The sequence below is a fragment of the Podarcis muralis genome, chromosome 1 (assembly GCF_964188315.1).
Source record: "Podarcis muralis chromosome 1, rPodMur119.hap1.1, whole genome shotgun sequence".
In the NCBI taxonomy this organism is placed as follows: domain Eukaryota; kingdom Metazoa; phylum Chordata; class Lepidosauria; order Squamata; family Lacertidae; genus Podarcis; species Podarcis muralis.
In genome coordinates, this window is record NC_135655.1 from 3,881,634 (window position 1) to 3,905,270 (window position 23,637).

Here is a 23,637-nt window from a genome sequence, read left to right on the forward strand (position 1 = left end):
CACAGCTGTACAAGAAAAGGATTCAAAATAAATTTAAAAATTGTCCAGTAGCACCTTAAGTTTGTTCTGGGTATAAGCTTTTGTGTGCATGCGCACTTCTTCAGATACCATGCATGCACACGGAAGTTTATACCCAGAACAAACTTAGTTGGTCTCTAAGGTGCAACTGGACTATCTATCTATCTATCGATCGATCGATCGATCGATCTATCATCGATCTATCTATCTATCTATTTTGACTGTGTCAGACCAACACGGCTACCTACCTGAAGGAAAGGCTTTCTAAGGGAAGAAAAGGGGTTTTGACTGGAGTAGACCCAAGTGGCGCCTGCCAGATGGTTTGGACTACAATTCCCATCTTTCCTGACCATTGGCTCTGCTGGCTGGGGATGATGGGATTTGCAGTCCACAACACCTACCTGAAGGAAAGGCTTTCTAAGGGAAGAAAAGGGGTTTTGACTGGAGTAGACCCAAGTGGCGCCTGCCAGATGGTTTGGACTACAATTCCCATCTTTCCTGACCATTGGCTCTGCTGGCTGGGGATGATGGGATTTGCAGTCCACAACACCCTTAAAGATTAGGAAAAACTTCCTGATTGCACACACTGAATTGATGGTGGAACAGGCAGGCAGGTCAGGCTTGATTCATTTATCTGTGAGCTGCCTTTCGGGGCACAGCCCACTCAAGGAAGCTCACAGTATCGCGCAAACATGGTATCAACAACCATCTAAAAATGTCGATATTATAAATGTTGCATTTGCAAAAGACTGAAGTGTTGTGAACCTGTTTCCTCTTTTGATGATGCTTGCACATTTCCAGACCAATTAAAAAATACCAACATAGAAAATCTAAAAATAACACCAACTGTGTTAACTGTCAATTAAAGAAATAGGTGTTTTTTTGGGTGGGGGAGGACCACAGGTCAGTAAAAGCAAATTACAGAGCGCTAATATTATTCTAGGGGGAAGGTTCTCCTCTTTCTCCAACCAAAGGTTCTGTAGCAGGGGCAGGAGGGAGGACCACCCCCCAAGGATACTGGAGTGTTGGGTTCCCTGCCTTGGCAAGGGGGGTGGAACAAATGACCTTTACGGTCCCTTCCAGCTCTCAGATACTTGAGTTCTTTTTAACACTCGTCTGCTTCAGGGCCAGGGAGAGTGCGAGGAGAGGAGCCCTTCCTGTCCACAGACCTCATCGGATGAAGATCAAACATGGGCGGCTGCAGCTCTCCAAGCTCGATGGCCGTGATGCCCACCGCCCAGATGTCGCACAGCTGGTTGTAGCCGCCGTTCTTTTCTACAGCTGCAACTTCCGGAGCCATCCTTTGTGGGGGAGACAAAAACGCTGTCAGGCGGCAGGAAGAGCCAAGACCTCCCCCACCTCCCCTTGGTGCTTTTGAATGAACCCAAATGCCCCTCCTGGGCTTGCAGCCCAGGCGTGGGGAGCCTTTCGCAGCCCCAGGGCCACATCTGCTTGTGGGCAACCTTCTGGAGGCTGCATGCCAGGGGTAGGCAGAGCCAGAGGCATAAAGCCTCTTACCCGAAAGGGTTCTTAATTAATCATCCCTCTCTAGGGCATAGACAGGGTGAAGCAGAACAATCGAGTGCCTTGTGATCCTCAACAGCCTCACCCCTGTCCCTTTTAAATTTATCCTAGCGTTTTCAAATGTTTTAACTCATGATGCCAATAAAGGTAATTGTGTTTGTAAAGGTAGGCTGCTGGATGCTGGATGTAGAGGTTTCTACAGAAACACATACTCTCACACGCATCCTCCCACCCCCCAAGCAAGCAAGAGGTATTATTGCAGTCCCTTAAGGAGAAGCAAGGGATGCGGGTGGTGCTGTGGGTTAAACCACAGAGCCTAGGACTTGCCGATCAGAAGGTCGGCAATTCGAATCCCCGCAATGGGGTGAGCTCCTGTTGCTCAGTCCCAGCTGCTGCCAACCTAGCAGTTCGAAAGCACACCAGTGCAAGTAGATAAATAGGTACCACTCTGGCAGGAAGGTAAACTGTGTTTCCATGAGCTGCTCTGGTTCGCCAGAAGCGGCTTAGTCATGCTGGCCACATGACCCGGAAGCTGTACGCTGGCTCCCTCGGCCAATAAAGCGAGATGAGCACCGCAACCCCAGAGTCGGCCACGAGTGGACCTAATGGTCAGGGGTCCCTTTAGCTTTTTAAGGAGAAGCAATATGGGCACATACCCTGGAAAGAGTAGGGTAGCCTGAGGAGGCAGGCCTGGGGAGTGTCCTAAGGGCTAGACAAAGAAGACTGGAGAACTGGAGCCTGGCAGAAACATGCTGCTGTCTACCAGGTGCCAGAAATGCCGCCTGGTCCTGCAGACTTGGGAGAGACAGCAAAAGGAGGAGGCTGACTGCAGTGCGGGCAGATGGCAGACAGGGAGTGCTTTGTGGATCTCTTTTGCAATAGATCACCTGGCTTTTTTTGTCTCTGAATTGTTTAACAACAGCCGCTCAAAGTGGCTGGGGCAACCCAGCCAGATAGGCAGAGTATAAACAAAATAAAATAATGATGATAATAATAATAATAATAATAAGAAGAAGAAGAAGAAGAAGAAGCAACTCCCACCCCTTCCTTAATTCTCAGTGTATGTCTGACCTTCTTTGTAAGTCACTCATTTGCGCTTGGCTCCAGCTGGTGGACCTCAAGGAGTCCTAGGGTGGAGCGGGGAGGGGATCCTACACACCCCACCAGGTTTGTGGAGCTTTTGGTAAGCCAGCAGCGTTAAGCTATACTAATTGAGCTGTTGGTGCCTCCCTTAAGGAATTTTGGGGACTGCAGTTCTGAGAATGCTGAGCCACTTCTTGGAACAATTCCTTCAAGGAAGACTTGACCATTAGCCCAGCTGAAAGACCTGGTGCACCCATCCTCAATTTGTGCACAACCAACCGCAAGATCAGATTGTTTTTTTATTTTATTGAGGGCGCACTTGCAAATTCAGCCTTGCTTCTGCCACCATAAGGACTAGGAAGTTACCTTTTGCAGAACAAAGTAAAGGCAGGATATTTATAACTCTCTTTTTTTAAAAAAGGAGTGAGCTGCACATAACAACCTGCATTTCACAAGTTGCTCATCTGTGCTACTTCCATGTTCATCCAAAGGTTGCTTCCTTGGCTGACAAAAGCTGCCTATTCCTGTGAACAGTGTAGGATGTAAATCAGGAACCCAAGGTGTGCATATATAGTCACCTTCCAATTTCTGAAAGTTGTTGCAGCTGAGATCTGTGTGCTTCTGTCTCACCTGTGTAGACACCTTGTATGGGCTGTTAAAGCAGAGGTGGGACACCTTTTTCAGGGTCACATTCCCTCATGGACAACTTTTTTTTGGGGGGGGTCACATGCCAGTTGTGAATGGGGCCAGATGCAAGAGTAGACAGAGCAACGGATGCAACTGTTAAGGTCACACTCCAGCCATGCTACACAGACACAGACACCTCCATCCTGTCAAGCAAGCAGCATTCCCATAGTTCAAAGACTGATTCCAGCTTGGGAAAGGCACTGGGAAGGGTCTCAAGGGCTTAACAGAGGACTGGAGGGCTGCATTTGGTCCCCACCTCTGCCTTCAAGTGAATTGGCAGAAGGTATTCAACAGCAGCAGAAGAGGTGATTCTCAGATGGATGCCCAGCTGACGAAGTCAGAAGAGAGCTCAATAGCTTTGAGTCTGTTTCTGCCAACTCACTGCATCCTCAACTCCTCTTTCTGCATCCTCATAGCACAGTCCAGAAACCCTGGCTCAGAATCCCAGGCCCTTGTTTGAATAATCCCAAGGAATTTATTACCAGTAAGGAGTGCCGATGAACGACTTCCTCTTTGCGATGGTGGCCGTTATTTTCGCCGCGACGCCAAAGTCAGCTGCGGGAGAAAGAGTGGAAGATGTTTTCTAGAATCTGGCGTTCCATTTCACGCAGGCCAAGGAAAAGGCTCTAAGTAGGCCCTCTTGGGAGGGGTTGGGGAGGGTGAAGAGAGGCATGTGTGCCAAATTTGCAATAGTGCCAGCCACAGGGGCCTCACTCCTTGCCTCTCAAGCTCCCACCCAAACTGGAAGAGGCAGACGAGTGGGTGAAACTGGAGGTTGAATTAAAAGGGAATTTTAAAAAACCTGCACGATTGCTTTAGGGGTTGGAGATGGCACAGGAGCTAGCCAATCAGTCCCACCCAAATCTGACTTCTATGGCATGCAGACCATGATCTCAAGAAGAGAAGGTACATTTGCACTGCCTGAAGCAAAGATGCCTCCGAGACGGTCTCCGCTGCTCTGCAAATGTTACACATGTTTTTACTCTCTCTCAAGGAAGTCAAGGAGAGGAAGCAAACTTACCCAGCTTGATGTCCCCATGGTCTGTCAGCAGAATATTTGCACCCTGAAAAATAAAAATAAAACCTTAAGTTTACGGTCACTCACCAACACCCCCCCTTTCTTTAACGGTGAAAGAGCTCCATTCAGGCATCACCTACCTTAATATCCCGATGCATTTTGCCTTTCTTGTGCAAATAATCGAGCCCCTAAAAAAGAAAGCAGCAGCAGCAAAGATGAGGATGGAACTCCAAGATGGCCTAAGAAATCAAAGGCCAGAATGACCAGTACCAATTCCCCCATGAGACGACGGGCTGCTGCCTGAGCCCCACTCACCTGTCCTCACTATAAAAGAATTGCTGAGATAATGCATGCAAAATGTTTTTAAATGAATCCTTATGCAAACACGTTACTATGCTTTATTTGTGTTATTATTGTCTGAAGGATAGCTCAGTTGGTAGAGCGCGAGACTCTTTAATCTCAGGGTTCTGCGTTCGAGTCCCACGTTGCATGAAAGATTGCTGCATTGCAGGGGGTTAGATTAGATCAGGCACTTCCAACTCCCAAGAGACTGTGATCTACTACAAGTATAAAATAACTGTCAGTGATCTACCCACCGTCATTGGAGGAAGGGAGGGGTGTGCGTTTGGGGGGGGGGGGGTTGGCCACAGTTGTTGAGCTTTTGGGGGGGCTGGCAAGAGGGGATGGCAGTGCAGCAGAAGGAGGGAGACAGCGCTGGAGACGGTATACAGGGATTTTGTTTGCATCATCACGACCACGATCACCCAGGCGATCTACCGGTTGGACAACCCAGGATAAGATGAACCTCAGGGTCCCTTCCAACTCTACAGTCCATGACCTTGCTCCTCTAAAGCACTAGAGCTGGAGGAGACATTGTGATTCGTGATTTGGGGGGGGTCCCTGCTCCCCTGTTCCCCAATGCAGTTCAGCAAAGCAGCTCTCATGTGCTGGTCCTCTGCCTCATCCACAGAGAATAAAACGGAGCTGTGAAGAGGAGGTCCAGGAGTGCGACATCAGAAACATTTGCTGGGTGAAGGTATTTTTAGTGCAGGTGTCTCAGTACTGAGCTATCACACTCTCTTTTAAAAAGTGTTCTGAACAGAGCCTTAAACCGCATCTTAGAAGGGCTTCTTTTAATGCTGAATTAGACTCTAATTGAGTGCATATTCAAAGATCAACCTTTTACACCCACAGAATCTCAGCTTGGGTGGGATAAAAGACCATCTCCATAACGTGGCTAACAGAGAGAATGGACACCCCTTCCTGTGAACAGATGGGGCTGCATTGTGGCAAAGCAGGTGACCTGCCAAGTCTCCACTTCAAATTGCAGATGGGCCACTTCCTAAGTGACCTTAGGGCGGTGTTTCTCAAGCTTGGGTCCCCAGCTGTTGCCCTGCTAGCTAGGGATGATGGGAGTTGGAGCTGGAGCCCCATGTTTGAGAAATGCTGCCTTTGGGTATCCTCTTCCACTTGCAAGGTGGGAATAAGAAATGATCACCTACCTTATTAGATAGCTGTTCAAATTCCTGAGAGAAAGCACGTGAAGTGCTTTGAACACAGGAAACCTCTATTAATTCTATGTATATGCAACAATCTCTACTACATAGGTAAAAATGTAAAGGTAAAGGACCCCTGGACGGTTGTGGCGCTCATCTCGATTTTAGGCCAAGGGAGCCGGTGTTTGTCCACAAAAAGCTTCCTGGGTCATGTGACCAGCAGGACTAAACCGCTTCTGGCGCAACGGGACACCGTGACGGAAATCAGAGCGCACGGAAACGCCGTTTACCTTCCCGCCACAGCAGTACCTATTTATCTACTTGCACTTGGACATGATTTCAAACTGCTAGGCTGGCAGGAGCTGGGATAGAGCAGTGGGAGCTCACCCCGTCGTGGGGATTCGAACCGCCAACCTTCCGATCAGCAAGCCCAAGAGACTCAGTGGTTTAGACCACAGTGCCAGCTGAAATATGAAGTAGTGAACTAAAAATCCCAAAGCTGGGCTACGGTGTTTAACAATTTGTAGTGAGCAGTGAGGAGGAATTAAATAACCTCTTAATGAGGGTGAAAGAGGAGAGAGCAAAATATGGTCTGAAGCTCAACATCAAAAAAACTAAGATCATGGCCACTGGTTCCATCACCTCCTGGCAAATAGAAGGGGAAGAAATGGAGGCGGTGAGAGATTTTACTTTCTTGGGCTCCATGATCACTGCAGATGGGGACAGCAGTCACGAAATTAAATGATGCCTGCTTCTTGGGAGAAAAGCAATGACAAACCTAGACAGCATCTTAAAAAGCAGAGACGTCACCTTGCCGACAAAGGTCCATATAGTTAAAGCTATGGTTTTCCCAGTAGTGATGTATGGAAGTGAGAGCTGGACCCTAAAGAAGGCTGATTGCCGAAGAATGGATGCTTTAGAATTCTGGTGCTGGAGGAGACTCTGGAGAGTCCCCTGGACTGCAAGAAGATCCAACCTCTCCATTCGGAAGGAAACCCTGAGTGCTCACTGGAAGGACAGATCCTGAAGCTGAGGCTCCAAGACTTTGGCCACCTCATGAGAAGAGAAGACTCCTTGGAAAAGACCCTGATGTTGGGAAAGATGGAGGGCACAAGGAGAAGGGGATGACAGAAGACGAGATGGTTGGACAGTTAGAACATGAAGCTAAGAACATGAGTTTGACTAAACTGCGGGAGGCAGTGGAAGACAGGAGTGCCTGGCGTGCTCTGGTCCATGGGGTCACGAAGAGTCGGACATGATTAAACGACTAAACAACAACAACTGAGCAGTTTATTAGCTAAGATTATTATTGGCGATCTTCTCCCGCTCCCCTGCATGTACTTTGGACTGCAGTTCTACTGAAACAGCTTCGTTCTTCTTATGCCAAAAGTCACCCAAGACCTGCCCAGCAGTGCCTTACCTTCAACGTCTCTCTGCAAACAAACGCAATCTGAAACTCCGACAGCGGCCCCGTCACTGAAAGGAAAATCAAACATAAAATGATGAAGCATGATGTGGTGGCATGCTCTTGACCCGTGTGGGGCTGATAAAAGGATGTCCTTTGTCATGTGGCGCATGGCTAAAGTATGGAAGTCAACAGGGCTTTCTCATCTGTTGCAGCAGGTTTTGGAATGCAGCACTTTACAGTAACTTATGCCCCAAATTACAGAGAAGAAAAGAGTCGTGCATCCCACCCCCTTGAAGGAAGGGCATGGAATAAAATAATAAGGTTACCAATTACCATGATAAATATCTTGAAGGGATCCTCCTCCGCAGTACTCCATACAAATCCACAGCTTCTCACGGCTATGAAATTAAGAAGAAATTATCAGAAATAATGCCTGATGCTGATAACGAATCAGAAAACATTTATTTGTATTGCATTGCTATTCATAGCCCATCCTGTCCCTGAGGCTCAGGGCAGTTAATAATTCTTACCCATCTCAGACAGGCGCTTTGTAGTGATTAGGTGCCACCTTGTCACCATTATTCCCATTACACAGACAGGAACTGAGGTTGGAGGTCCATTTTTTACGCAGTTAGCTATCAAAGGTTCAAGACCCACAGCAACAAGTCCCAAACCCTCTGCAGATTTTTAAGTATCACATAAAACACAACCCTTGATTTCTTGGGGGGGGGCATGCAGCAAACTTCTGAATATCAGAACATGCAAGTGCAGGGAAATGGATCAAATCTGTTGAGGAATAAGGGATGTCCCAAGACAGGGGTCTGCAACCTTTAAGACAAAAAGAGCCACTTGGACCCGTTTCCGAAGAAAAGAAAAAAACTGGGAGCCGCAAAACTCGTCATTATAAAAATAACTTTTTGTCACTTTTTTTTATTATTTCTTTGTTTGACCCCTCAGAATTACTCCTCCTCATAGAAATAAACGTTAAATTAACAAGTTACCTTTTTGTGTGTGTGTTCTTCACTCCCCTTCAAAACAGTGACCAGCGTACATGCCCCCTTTCAATGCAGTGACCAGCGTACATGCCCCTTACAATGTAGTGGGCAGGCGAGCGGGAAGGTGACGTCGGGACGGTGCGTGACTAACGCACGCACTGCCCCCATGCAATGTCACAGCCAGTACAGCGCCCACCACAGTGGGGAGTGTCGGGGAGCACAATGCGCCTCCTCCCCTCACTAGTATCTGCCCCGGAGCCGCAGCAAAGGCGTAAAAGAGCCACATGCGGCTCCGGAGCCGCAGGTTGCAGACCCCTGTCCCAAGAGATTCACACCCAATAGAATGCAGAATTACAGAAGACTGGAAAATATGGTGCTTCAGGTTTGGTGAGAAGAACTACTTCACTTCTGTCCCACCAGAGCTTTAAAAAGCGGCTCTACATAGCCCCAGCATCAAAGTTTCATCGAATTTGACATTGTAGGACCACCGTATCCTGCAGCAGATAGCAAGCTCAAAAAGCAGCGGGGAACACCACCTTCCCTGGGGCTTGTGCAGAAAAACCTTAGGTCCCTGGCAGGAAGTTGGCACAGCAAATCGTCTCTACAAAGCAGAATGCAGGAGGCCTTACCTGAGATAGCTCCCAAAGTAAGCTACGATGTTAGGATGCTTGCATTCCTTAACCATGTAGATCTCTTGCTGTATCAACGAAAAGTCATCCCCTGGGGAAAAACACAAAGCAGATCAGTTATTCACTTTAACCAGGGCTGGTGCCTAGTTAAAGGAAGCCTGGCTGAACGACTGTATGAATCTTAATTAAATCTGCACATATTAACATATGAGGGGAATAAACCCAACAACGCCAAAGGTGGGAAAGGCATCCCTTCTCTCTCTCTCTCTCTCTCTCTCTCTCTCTCTCTCTCTCTCGTAGGAGGGAATACGCCTTCCATGAAGGCGCTTGACACCTGCAGGTCTCATAAGAGCTTATATTAAAAACTGAATGCTTTTAATTTTTTTAATTTACTGGATTAAATAACTGGAGGCATCTTTCTAGGCAGGATGGATCAGTCTATTTCCACTCTGTGTCAGTTTTGCATGTATTCATTAATAAATTCATGCCAATAATAATAATAATAATAATAATAATAATCCCACTCTGCATTAATCTACCATTTTTTTGTTAAATCCTCATGAGAATTCATATTTTGTCAAAAAATGCATAATTAGCTATGTATCTGACCTCAATGCACCCATGTGTCTTTTTTTGATCCTATAATATGAATTCGGTGCATTTTTTAAAGCCAAGGGCGTAATTTGGAGAGGTGCAAAATCTGAAGGACAATTATGTTCCGATTCACACCGCAACCCAAAAGGTGCAGATCCAGAAGGTTGATTTGGAGCAGAATCCATGGATTCCGATTCAAATTCCACAAGCAGCGCTATCGACCAATTAAACTAATTTCGACTGACTAATTTGATCAATCAACTAAACACTTCAGGAAAAAATATAACCCTAAACATCACAGTTCATAAAACACTGGTAGTGTGCAAGCTCTCTTACACCTGCAGTTAATGCGTTCATCCTAGTGGTGCAGCAATAAAACTGCCAGCACATTTGCAAAAGCAAGCAGGGTCTGGTATGGTTTCCATAAGGATGGGGGACCATGTGCTGAGATTCCTACATTGCAGGGGGTTGGACTAGATGACCCTTAGGGTCCCTTCCAACTCTACAATTCCATGATTCTGTGTTATCACGGGAGAACGACTGGCTGGGAGTTGAGCTCTCTTCCTACTCACTGGCCTCTGGTGAGGGTAGTTACCTTTTTCTCCCTTGAATTGTACACAGAACTGACATAGGAAGTTGGAAGAGAGTTGCTGTTTCCCACTTCCTCTTTCAGCTCTCTATGCTTTTCAAGGATTAATTCCCCCAGGATCTGACTTTTACCCAGGGAAATGTGTGCGAGTGCATTTTCTCGCTCTGTCAATGGGACTGCAAATCTTATCTGAGGCACAGGAGTGACCAGAGGCGGCACCAACCACAGCACTCGCTTTGAACCCAAACCCAGCATTTGTCATCCTATCTCAAGGTCTACTCATCAACTGGCCGCAGGGTAGGGGTTGACACCCCAGTCTAGGTGGATGAAAAGCAGACTGCTCAGGCAACCAAAGCGACAGAAGACTCAAGCTTGACAAATATATCCCAGAACATGTTTGTGATTATTAACAAATCAATACAATACAGAATGCTACAACTGCTCAACGGATGCTAAAAAAATCTCCCCCTCCACCGCTACTTCTCCCCCCTTAAACGAATTCCACTCTACTGGTTTTCCACGTTTTATTACTTTCTCTGGCTGAAGACAAAACTGCTCCTCAGAGGGCTGGGCTGGCAGCCTCGGGGCTCAAGCGCCACAGTGACTCTGGAAAGAATGTGCTCAGGCCCCGCAAGATGGGCTGGGAGCCTCTTAGGACGCCTGAGGGCGACAGCTCTGCCTGCTGTTTTACAAGGGAATAGCCCAGTTATGCAAGGAGCCGTTCCAAGCTTCAAATTGGCCGGCAGAAAAAGCATGCACGTCCTCAGGGAGAGACGAAGAACTTAGGAGATGGTCCCTTGCAACCTGCTAAGCCAGGCATAGGCAAACCCGGCCTCCCTGATGTTTTTGGGACTACAACTCCCAGCATCCTTGACCACTGGTCCTGTTAGCTAGGGATGATGGGAGTTGTAGTCTCAAAACATCTGGAGGGCTGAGTTTGCCTATGCCTGTGCTAAGCCTTGAAGCGGTTGGATGTGCTTCGCCCATGCTCCAGCACAGTGCAACATGAGACCTCTGGCTCTCCACCTTCAACAGGGCTCTGGCACCCACTAAGAGGAGGGGCCTCTCAAACCAACATAACCACTTCCATCTGAGACCCTACCTGCCTGTGCCCTGTCTCGCCAGGGGGGTACAGGGTGGTCATCTCCCGTTGGACTACTGCAATGCACTCTATGTGGCGCTACCTTTGAAGGTGACTTGGAAACGATAACTGATCCAGAATGTGACTGCTGGACTGGGAGTGGCCGCCAGAACCATATAACACCAGTCCTAAAGGATCTTCATTGGATCCCTGGATGTTTCCAAGCACAATTCAAAGTGCTGGTGCTGACCTTTAAAGCCCTAAACGGCCTCGGCCCAGCTCCGAGGGCCTTCTGACAGTTTCCTTGCTGCGAGAAGTGAGGTTACAAGGAACCAGGCAGAGGGCCTTCTCGGTGGTGGCACCCTCCCTGTGAAACGCCCTCCCATCTGAAAGCAGCCCTGTACAGGGAAGTTTTGTTTTTGTATATTCTGCTGGAAGCTGCCCAGGGTGGCTGGGGCAACTCAGTCAGATGGGTGTGATACAAATAGTGATGATGATGATGATGATGATGATGATGATGATAATAGCAGCATTCTTCTCACTCATGCCCATCCCACAATTCCTCCGCCCCCAAGAATTGGGCCCTTCTACCCACTTGGCTTTACTCAGCAGCACCAATCCAGCAAACAACAGGAAGCTGGTCTCCAGCTTCTCACCCATTATAAACGGCGTCCAAAGCAAGAGACCAAGGCAAGAGCAACCGTCAACAAGTATGGAGAGGGGAAATTGAAAACAGCTTTTGATCCCCTGCCAGGGCACAGCATCCAGTGTCTTGACTGACTGGGTCCTGACCGCAGTCTTGCTGTGGCCTTCAGCTCCCCCCCACCCTCCCCAGGCAGACGAGGAGAAGATATGGGGAAAGCCCCCAAACAAGTCAAAAGTCACGCAGATCACAACCTTCTGACAGCCTCGTCCTTGATCAGGGGAGGGACTCAGCGAGGGCCACCGCTGATCTGTATGTTTTGAACATAAACAACATCTGTACGTCATTTTTAGTAAAGCAGATGAGGAGCCCCCCGCCAGAACACACACAAATGGCTTTCCTGTGCACAATGGCCCCATTCAAAAGCCTTTTGCCCTCAAATACAACAAGCTCAGCCAAACCCTGAAAAATGGGAATGAGCTGGAGCTTCACATTTCTTGCCTCTATGTTTCCAAATTCTTCTTTCGTGGTTTTTGAAGGGCTGAAGGCTAGCTTCATGCCTTCGTGTTTTTGGTTCTGCTTCCAGATAATCCGAGAGCGTTGTGTTTTTTTAAATGTTGAGGGCTAGCTTCATGCCAAAAAGCTAGTGACACACAGCTATCCTATTTTTACAATTCATTCTGGTTGTGTTTTTTTTTAAATAAAAATAAAATAAAAGCAGAGGTTCTCAGGACAGGATGGGCATATGCACAGTGAACGCACATAGCTCCAGTTACATGGCACAGTGCAAAGATTCCCATTAGTCTAAGTTCAGAATCAGCATTAACAGCTGGTAACACTCGAATTCAACATCCACAGCTTAACTGGGGGAGGAGAAGGCTGCTTTTCTGCCCAACTCTTTATTAACTGAGCACAAGCCAACACCTAGATAATTCAGGACACATGTAAAAGGATTCAGAGCGCTGCCAAATGTGTCAGCCACATACCCCAAACAGGAACTATAGAACTGACATATTTGCTTTCTTACAAAGTAATAATGGAAGCGTTAGTTGCATTCTTAGTAAAGGGGATGCCGTTAAGTGACAAGCAGCTCCTTTGTAGGCATAAACTCCAAAATACAGTGGTACCTCGCAAGATGAATGCCTCGCAAGATGGAAAACTCGCTAGACGAAAGGGTTTTTTGTTTTTTGAGCTGCTTCGCAAGACGGTTTTCCCTATGGGCTTGCTTCGCAAGACGGAAACGTCTTGCAAGTTTGTTTCCTTTTTCTTAACACCATTAATACAGTTGCGACTTGACTTCGAGGAGCAACTCATAGAACGCGGTGTGGTAGCCTTTTTTGAGGTTTTTGAAGACTTTGGTGATTTTTGAAGCTTTTCCAAAACTTTTCTGACACCGTGCTTCGCAAGACGAAAAAAACCGCAAGACGACAAAACTCGCGGAACGAATTAATTTCGTCTTGCGAGGCACCACTATACAGCCCTTAGCACCTCCTCTTAAGGTAGGCACCCAGGTAGGCAGGGTGATGCGGAAAATCTCTCTCTGCCCAAGGCTTCAGAGCCACCTTCACCAACTGGCACCCTCCAAATGCTTTGAACTACAAACCCCATCAGACAATGTGGGGCTGAAGCAGGGGTGGCAAAACTTTGACCCTCTGTTATGGCTGCTGGGAGCTGTAGTTCAGGAACCCCGGCGGTTCCCCAGAGGTCTGACTCCAAACCTTCAGATCTCCAGAGTGTCCAGCGCATTCCACAGACAGAACAGAGCATACAATACTTGCAACCACCCAGTAAGCAAGGACAATATTAGTATCCCTACGTTGGAGGTGCAGGACTGAAGGTGGGCAGGTTGCTTTCCAAATATTATCTGGTGGCAGAGGCAAGATTCGAACCAGAGTCTTCCCATTTCGTAGCTCTGCCTATCTGCCCCAATGCTACATGGTTCATTTCAGAGGACCTGGATCAATGTGCGAACCTGGGCAATCGTTCCCTAAAATGCTCACGGTTGCATGCTACGTAAGGCTTCGCAATGCCTCCAGGTTTCAAAAGCATTTCCTCCATTTCCCACCCGATGGGAGATTTTACAGTGAACAAAGTTCCTTCGAGAGCAGTGTGCCTCTTTGTTCGCCTCTCCTTCTCATTGTGTGTTTCATCTTGCAAGCTCCTTGGGGGCAGAGACGCATTTACATGTCCCTATGAAACTCTGCAAGGAACACCTGAACATCGATGGCGCTGTGCAAATAATAAGCCGGAGGAGGATCCAACTGTGTCAGCTCCGCTCGAGTTAAAACGCTGCACGTTTCTTTATTTAAATACGAGGTCTTCGGGTCTGCTTGGAAGCCACAAAACCCGAAAACGGAAGTTCTGAATCCCACATGCAAGAGAGTGAGCAAAGCAGCAAGCAGTTGCTGGCTTGTGCAGATAAATGAGGCTGTCTGGCTGCAAGGGCTTCTCTTTCTCACACAGTCACCACAGCTGAACCCTGCAGCAGAGAAACAGGCCCTTCAGCTCAGCCCCGGCACCAAGAGAGCAACCCCTGGCTCCAAGGCAGGCCTGGAAACTTGTAAATAGCAGCGGTGGCTCAAAAGCTGAACGCAAAACCTCAAATACCAGACAGAAAAGTCAGCTTAGCAGCAGCAGCAGCAGGCAGGGGGATCGCAAGGAGGCAGACAAGACAACGTGCCTCTCTGACAGGCCTCGCTCTTATTTTGTCCCATAATCACGGAAACTTCACAAAACATTCCGGCTGTAAAACCAGTTTTATTCTCCTGGAATCTGGCGAGGACCTTGGGAATGTCTAAGACGGAGGAAAGAAATTCAATGGGTGGCGTGGAGGAGATGTTTCTGGCTCAGAGGTCAACTGAAGATTATATTTGGGAGGGGGGGAGGGAAGGTTGGTGGGCTCAGGACAAACTGTGATGGTGACAATTATGATGACGATGAAATTTATTACCCATCCTTCACCAGCAGGCCCCAGGCTACAACAATTTAAAGTTCAGGACTAAAAACAGTGGAAACAAATGATAGCCGCAGTAATAATAATAATAATAATAATAATAATAATAATAATAATAATAATAATAATAATAATAAATTATTATTATTATTATTATTATTATTATTATTATTATTATTATTATTATTATTATTAATAATACCCCGCCCATCTGGCTGGGTCTCCCCAGCCACTCTGGGTGGCTTCCAACAAAGTATTAAAATACAGTGGTCTGTTAAACATTAAAAACTTCCTTCAAATGTCCCCTAAAAGTCTGGTAGTTGTTTTTTTCTTTGACATCTGGTGGGAGGGCGTTCCACAGGGCGGGTGCCACCACCGAGAAGGCCCTCTGCCTGGTTCCCTGTAACTTAGCTTCTCTTAGGGAGGGAACCGCCAGAAGGCCCTCGGTGCTGGACCTCAGTGTCCAGGGAGAACAATGGGGGTGGAGACGTTCCTTCAGGTATACTGGGCCAAGCCCATTTAGGGTCCCCTGCCTTCTCCTGCACAGGCGCGGAGCAGATCCTTCTCCGGCCTACCACAGCTCGGAGAGCAGGACGGCCCCGCTGAAGCTCCACAAACAGAGCAAAAGCTCCTCTCCTTCCTCCCCATGTGTGGCAGCTGGCTTGCGCTGGTTGCCTGAGGAACCGTCCCAGCACCTGGTGACTGTGCCCCACTCACAACAGCTTAGAGGGCAGAGCCACAAGATGGCAGACATTCCCAAATGGTATCCAGGTGAACCCTGGGGGCATCTTGTCAAAAGAAGAAGGCCATTAACAGAAGGCAAGCTGCCCAGAAGACTGGGAAACCCAGCACTATTTATGGAATAATTATTATTTGCTTAACGCTGAATGCCCAAACAGACTTGTGACCTTTCCCTTGCAGGGGTGTTGCCTAAGGCGCTGGCCTTCAATTTTTTCCAGACCCATCTTTAACCCAAACATGCATTTCGGAACCCATTTCTTCATTTTTTTTGCCGTATCTTTGCATGCTGGCTAGTGCAATTCACCTTAGAACAGGCTGTGACCTGGTCGTGGGGCCCAAACAGTGGTCTGAGACTACATTTCCTATTGTCCCTGGCCACGCTTGCTGAGGCTGATGGGAGCTGTGGTTCAGCAACATCTGAAGGGCCAAAGATTCCCCACACCTGGCCTAAGGGGCATTCTCGTTTCATTTGTTGCCAAGGCAGTCCGTCTTGGTAATACTATTCAACCTTTATTACGGTCCAGAGACCCAACAAATTGTTACAAAGCAATACACAATTCATACAGCCTACTGTACTATTACACCAGCTTCAGCGGCTGCCAACCCATCTCTGAGCCCAATTCAAAGTGCTGGTTTTAAGCTTCGAATCCTTAAAAAGTTTGGAACACAAGATATTGGATGGGTTGCCTGCACCCATGACCAGCCTGCCTGCAAACTGAGATCTGCAGTGGAGGCGATTCTTGGGGGTCCACCTCCAACCTAGATCAATGAAGCCACTGCTGGCCACAAGTAGCTCTGAGACCCCTTTTGGCTGAAAGGGTGGAGGAGGAAATCCTTTCAATGAGAAAGAAAGAACGAAGGAGTTGCTTCGCAGACAAAGGGTGCATCTAACACAGCCCTGTTTAGATGAGCTGAAAGAGATCCTCGCCACAGTATATAAACTGTTTATTGTGGAAAGAACTTGTTTCATCGGATGCATGAACTCTCTGAGGCTCGACGTTGTCCTTTTCCTGCAGACATGATTACTCTTATGGGGGAATTTTTATTTCTTAATACTGCTTGTTGCACAGTGAATAATTAACTTATGGAATTCACTTCTGCAAGATGCACCAATGGCCTTTGGCTCGCCTGGCTTTGGGTTTTGTTTTTGTTTTCAACCATGATTACTGCTGGTATAAAGGTCTTCCTAAGACTGACAGGTTTGGTGGTCTCTCCTGGTGTTGTGATCTGGTCAGAAGGGCTCACTCAACCGCCACTCGCACAGCTGAATTTTTGGAGACAGTTCAGGACAGCGATCGCCCATAATTCTTGTTATAACTCATATAAAATTTTATGACACTTTACAACTTCAGCTTTGAGGTGCTTTCTGCCAAAAGGTATGTAATGCTAAGCATTTGTAGCTTTGCTGTATAGCCTACTTTTCTCTCTTTTATTGTATTGTTCTTTTATTGTATTGTTCTTTTATTGTATTGTTCTTTTCCAAACATTTTCACAATAACCTTCAAGTCAAATACAATGTTTCATAAGTCGCCTTCCCACCTTCACCTTCACAGTATTTTTACTCAAACCTTTCCTATCACATTATATCTTTATCCATCACAAAAAGTCTCTATTACAATTGTTTTGTCATTGTATTAATATTTTTCATCCATTTTCTTGTTCTGCTTGTCCTTCTTTGCAGTTTGTAGCTGCATCCTCTATGTCACAAAATGAAATCAAGGCATATTTGATGGCGGGGGGGCGGACGACAACTATGATTAGAAAAAGTCAATGGCTATGAGCCGCACAGAGCTTCTTCCACTTATGCGATTAGGAAATACTGGAGGACAACAAGAAACCGAAGGTGGGCGGGTGCTCACCATCCAATAGCTGGAACTTATTCTAAGGCAGCTCTTTTGATCTTAAAATACCAGAATCTCCCAGCCGTTTCACCAGAGATCCCGGGAGACCTAATATGAAAAATGCAGTTCCCTACACAGCAAGACCCAGTCACCGGCGATGCATGCCAAAGCAACTCAAGATGTAAGGAATGGCTCTTGCATTCTGCATTGTACACAGGCATTTACCATATTTTTCGCTCTATAAGACGCACCAGACCACCAGACGCACCTAGTTTTTGGAGGAGGAAAACAAGCAAAAAAATATTCTGAATCTCAGAAGCCAGAACAGCAAGAGGGATCGCTGCGCAGTGAAAGCAGCAATCCCTTTTGCTGTTCTGGATTCTGGCATAGCTGTGCAGCCTGCATTCGCTCCATAAGATGCACACACATTTCCCCTTACTTTTTAGGAGGGAAAAAGTGAGTCTTATAGAGCAAAAAATATGGTGCATGTCAGTGTTTAACTTCCAAAATGGTATCTGCCCTGGCTTAATTTTTATCCTCCAATCCACAGTTCGTATGTATTCTGGTTTGGGCCACCCAATGGGGAAGGAGATACACCCTGCACATGCTCAGAAGTACTGTTATTCATTGATTCAACCATGCCAGGAACGAGAGTCCCTGCTCAAATGAAGCTGCGACTGTTACCTAGCAAAGAATAAACACCAAACAAGCAGAAGTTGTTGACTGTGCTATGAATCAAGAGTCGAAAGACGTGAAACCTGATCTTTCGTACCTCTTTTCATAGGAATAGAATGAATTGCTACTACAAAGTCTTGCTGTGAGACAGAAACAGAGAGGCAGGCAGAGAGAACTCAGCCAATCCGACAGCCACAAAGAGCCAGGATGGTAGAGCAAACAAACTGATAGATGTATGTTGTTACCTGAGCACGTTATAGGGTTCAGCTACCTACTGAGCCAAGTCCCTTAAGCCGGCTTGGTCAAGACAAAACCCCTCAGTCCAACCAGCCTCATCGTGTGGCACACTATTGTGGAACGGTGGAGATGGATGAGGGAGAAGCAGGTTCAAACCCCTGCCGTCCTAGCCTACTTCACAGGGCTGTTGTGGGGATAAACGGGGTGGGTGGGTACAAGTAGCTAAATAGGTACCGCTCCGGCAGGAAGGTAAACGGTGTTTACGTGCGCTGCTCTGGTTCGCCAGAAGCGGCTTAGTCAAGCTGGCCACATGATCTGGAAGCTGTACGCTGGCTCCCTCGGCCAATAAAGTGAGATGAGCGCCGCAACCCCAGAGTCGGCCATGACTGGACCTAATGGTCAGGGGTCCCTTTACCTTTACCTTTAAAGGGAAAGCTACCCAGAGCACTGTGGACTAAGAGTGTGATAGGCAGGCTGTCAGGGAAACAAATCCATCACAAATGAATATTTTTTTAAAAAAGAAGAGAAAAGAAAGGAAGAGCTCACCTGGTTCTAACTTGATAATTTTTACTGCAGCCAACTCTCCGCTGTGCACATTTCTGGCCTAGGAAAAAACAGAATGACAGCAGATTTAAGCAGAGTGCAAAGGAATGTACATCAGTGTGTTAAACCAAGAGGCTTGTGTGGCAGAATGTGCATCATTTGGTGAAATTGCTACCTAGAAAGATGAAGGAGGCAGGGATGAGCAGCCAGGTAGCAGGAAAACATTGTAGGACACGCACAGGCCCCTCATTGCTTAAACCTTTGGCCGTCAAGCCACAACTATAGTACAAGTGCTTCTTAGGTGCATTTAACTTGTGTGATTTCAACCATATGCAGTTAAAGGCCGGCTGGTTAAAACTTCACAAGTTAAATGCAAGCAAGGCAGAGAGCTTAAAAGCTCTTTTTGCTCCGGGTTTTCCTGGCACAGAAAGAGCTTTTAAGCTCTCCTTCTTGCTTGTGGGGGCAAGGCCTTGTCGGCACACTGGTCCTGGGATGCTCTTGCGAGATCTCATGGAGCTGTCCAAGTTCCCGTGAAATCTTGCACAAACATCCCTAATCTGCCAGTGCCTGGGATGCTCACATGGAGGTGGTTAGAGTACGCATTTTCATTCAAGTGTGGAGCCTTTGGAACCAAATCCGTGCGTAAGATGTGGTTGCACTGTACTCAGAACAGTGGCTACACATGAACAACCACATTACGCTCTCACTGTTATAGACCTCCCTGGAAGATGTCGAGTCCATACCGTACAGAAATGGGGCTACCCATATAAAAAGCAAGGCCACTATAGAAAAGGCAAGTGAAGTGGTGATTCGTAGTGACATCCAGCCCATGGAACTCCCTGCCCCAGGAGGTCACAACATCTCTTTATTTATGGGTCTTGCACCATCACTTAGAAAACTTTTCCCTTCCAGCAAGATTCTGACTTTTGACCTTCCTGCTGCTCATCTGTCTTGGATGGTCTTTAGAGCCAATCTAGCTCTCTGCTGGCTTATTAGCTTGTGCATTTTTAAATCTGCTGCTCTGATTTTTCTGTTTTTAATAAGTTTGCTGAGATTTTCATATTGTAGAGTTGGAAGGGATGCCAAGCGTCATCTAGTCCAACCCCCTGCAATGTAGGAATCTCAACATGTGGTCCCCCATCCAATTTGAAACCACACCAGACTCTGCTTAGCTTTGCAAATGTGCTCTCAGTTGAAAAATGATGCAGAAGAGTCTTATTTCCCTACTCCCCCCCCCCCCCGCTGCTTGCACCTTCCTGCTCTTGTCTTCCTTCTGCCCCTCTCCACATCCGAGCCTGGCCTTCTGGGTCATACCCCCCCCCCCTTCTGCATCCCACACTGCCTCCCTGACTGCTCAACAGGGTGAAAGGACGACGAGGATGACCCTAAATCCAGGAAGACAGCTGTTTCCTTCCTTGCCTGCAGGAAGCACATGATATCTGTGCCAAAGCCGGGTACATTCAGTCCTTTGCAAGTGATAAAAGAGTGAAAAAAACACACATAAAACATTACCAAAAAAAGAAAAGAAAGAAAGAATAAAATTAAATCAAAGGATTGCAAGGAGTGTGCTCTACAGCTACAGATAACAGCAAAGCTACAAGCTTGGGCTGGCAGGTTTAGGGCATAATCCTGGGATCCCAGGGACCATAAAACAGAGCAGACTCCCCCCCCCCCCCCCATTTGTAGGAAAATGGGGGGATACTGAAATCAGATGGTGAGGATCAACAACCTCCCCCTCCAGCCGTATATTCTGTCCTCCTGGTGTGAGCTCTCCACCTGCCACTTTTTTTGATTGCTCAGCTCACCACCGATACTCAAAACATTCTCCCTCAATTTCCCCACTGACTTGCCCACCTTTAGTGTCCATTACTGTTTGCAGAATATACTGTAGTAGATGGAGCCATGGTCCTTTCAAGCATTAGGAAGACAGTGCATGTGCCATTATTATTATTATTATTATTATTATTATTATTATTATTATTATTACTCCTACTATTATTTGCATCTATATCCCTCCTTTTTCTCCCAGGAGCTCGGAGTGGCATACATGGTTCTCCCCCTCCTCATTTAATCCCCACAAACAATCCTGCGAAGGAGGTTAGGCCGAGGGGCAGCGACTGGTCCAAGGTCACCCAGTGAGCTTCATGATTGAGTGGGGATTTGAACCCTGGTCTCCCAAGTCCCAGCCTGACACTATACCTCACTGGCTATCGGCACAAGACACCCCATTGCCAGGCCTATACAACCTGAATCCACCAGCCCATATAGCGTGAGGAGCCCCTGCTAGACCCTAGTGCATGTCTGCTGGCCCTGGCCAATCAGAAGTTGTGCAGGCCTGCCCAGGAGCATTGAAGCCTCATCTCCTTGGCAGGTTTTGAATAAAAATTCACAATATTTTTTTTACTGATAAGAATAAGCTAAACAGTTGGAGGATCTGTACAAATCTGTAACATGCAGAAAATTGCATTATTGGAGAAACCAAAGACTGGAACTGAGGGAAGTCGGGGAGTGGGGTGGGGGGATGGGTTTTATGGGGGAAGGAAAAATGGGGGGGGGGATAAGGATATGTTTTTGGAAAATATGTTTTGTTATAATTTTGAATAAAATTTATTTTTTTTAAAAAAAAGAAACATCATCTCCAGCTTAGCTTGCAGCTAAATTCCATTTCTTCCCTTTTGATTTAAATTATATACAGTCATACCTTGGTTCTCGAACGTAATTCGTTCTGGAAGTCCGTTTGACTTCCGAAAATGTTCGAAAACCAAGGCACAGCTTCTGATTGGCTGCAGGAGATTCCTGCACTCAACTAAAAGCCACAGAAGTCGCATTGGGCGTTCGGGTTCCACAGAACATTCGAAAACCAAAACACTTGCTGTATTTTTCCATGTATAAGACCATATTTCCCCCAAAATTTTTAAGTTTGAAATTGGGGGTTGTCTGATACACGGAATGTTGCAAGCATTTATTTCTTAATTTGGGACTCAAAAAATAGGGGTCGTCTTACACATGGGGGCGTCTTATACACGGAAAAATACGGCACTTCTGGGTTTTCGGCGTTCGGGAGCCAAAACGTTCGAGTACCAAGGCATTTGAGAACCAAGGTACGACTGTAGATGCAAACCCAGCTTCAGTCTCCTGAATAAATGAAGCACATTTACACAGCTTCCCATTTTGCTTAATTCTTCTGCTGGCTTGAACCCCTCTTCACCCCTCCTCCCATCACCTTCCTTCAACCTCCTATGACTACAGTTCTCTGCTTCTAGAGACCCTCTGCTGCCGCTCCCTGCCCCAGTGTGATGTAGTGGTTAAGAGCGGTAGACTCGTAATCTGGGGAACCGGGTTCGTGTCTCCACTCCTCCACCTGCAGCTGCTGGGTGACCTTGGGCCAGTCACACTTCTCTGAAGTCTCTCAGCCCCACTCACCTCACAGAGTGTTTGTTGGGGGGGAGGAAGGGAAAGGAAAATGTTGGCTGCTTTGAGACTCCTTAGGGTAGTGATAAAACAGGATATCAAATCCAAACTCCTCCTCCTCTTCTTCTTCTGTTTCTGTGCCCTCTATTTTCAGGATAGAATACATAATAAATTGGTTTGCATTTTTTCTGATGGTTGCCACTTGTCTGTCTCGGGAGACAATATGGAAGAGCGTGCCTTCGGGGGTGAAGTCAAACCGCTGGACAGTTGCAGCGCCTGCTGTGGCTGTAGATACCAATTCCGTGTTCAGAATTTGCTTTTTCCTTAGAGGAGGAGCTTATTTAATTTATATGCAGAATACATCATGCGAAAGGCTGGGCTGGATGAATCCCAAGCTGGAATTAAGATTGCCGGAAGAAATATCAACGACCTCAGATATGCAGATGACACAACCTTGATGGCAGAAAGTGAGGAGGAATTAAAGAACCTTTTAATGAGGGTGAAAGAGGAGAGCGCAAAATATGGTCTGAAGCTCAACATCAAAAAAACGAAGATCATGGCTACTGGGCCCATCACCTCCTGGCAAATAGAAGGGGAAGAAATGGAGGCAGTGAGAGATTTTACTTTCTTGGGCTCCATGATCACTGCAGATGGTGACAGCAGCCACGAAATTAAAAGACGCCTGCTTCTTGGGAGAAGGGCCATGACAGGCCTAGACAGCATCTTGAGAAGTAGAGACGTCACCTTGCCAACAAAGGTCCGTATAGTTAAAGCCATGGTTTTCCCAGTAGTGATGTATGGAAGTAAGAGCTGGACCATAAAGAAGGCTGATCGCCGAAGAATGGATGCTTTTGAATTATGGTGCTGGAGGAGACTCTTGAGAGTCCCATGGACTGCAAGAAGATCAAACGCATCCATTCTGAAGGAAATCAGCCCTGAGTGCTCACTGGAAGGACAGATCCTGAAGCTGAGGCTCCAAGACTTTGGCCACCTCATGAGATGAGAAGACTCCCTGGAGAAGACACTGATGCTGGGAAAGATGGAGGGCACAAGGAGAAGGAGGCGACAGAGGACGAGATGGTTGGATAGTGTTTTCGAGGTTACCAGCATGAGTTTGACCAAACTGCGGGAGGTAGTGGAGGACTGAGGTGCCTGGCGTGCTCTGGTCCAGGGGGTCACGAAGAGTCGGACACGACTAAACGACTAAACAACAACCACAACAACAATAGAGGAGAAGCAAAGTTATGGATGGCCTTGTCTCCTCTGTAGCTCACACATCTTCACAAAACCACGAGGGCTACGAACTTGCCTCTCTTTCGCCCCACCTTCGCTTAAAGATTGAGAAGCAAGGCTGCTTTTGGAACGCAGACTCCAAGCAAGCGTCAGGTTGGCTGGGCAGTGAGCAGAAGCCTCGTGGCCTCCAGCTACCAAGGAGCGCTTGGGTCAAGCCACCCCACAGCACACAGCCAAG

General features: G+C 47.1%; 1 protein-coding gene across 2 annotated transcripts in view; it reads right to left on the reverse strand.

Moving 5' to 3' along the window:
* Positions 1-23,637, reverse strand: part of MAP4K5 (mitogen-activated protein kinase kinase kinase kinase 5) — a 97,462-nt gene that overhangs the window by 42,608 nt on the left and 31,217 nt on the right. For both annotated transcript variants that reach the window (XM_077934574.1, XM_077934542.1), the window contains exons 3-10: positions 18,759-18,816; positions 8,859-8,949; positions 7,568-7,632; positions 7,247-7,302; positions 4,471-4,518; positions 4,334-4,376; positions 3,795-3,867; positions 1,188-1,319 (exon numbers count right to left, since the gene is read on the reverse strand). In XM_077934574.1, coding sequence (XP_077790700.1) covers positions 1,188-1,319; positions 3,795-3,867; positions 4,334-4,376; positions 4,471-4,518; positions 7,247-7,302; positions 7,568-7,632; positions 8,859-8,949; positions 18,759-18,816 — 566 coding nt within the window. The remainder of the gene's footprint in view (positions 1-1,187; positions 1,320-3,794; positions 3,868-4,333; positions 4,377-4,470; positions 4,519-7,246; positions 7,303-7,567; positions 7,633-8,858; positions 8,950-18,758; positions 18,817-23,637) is intronic.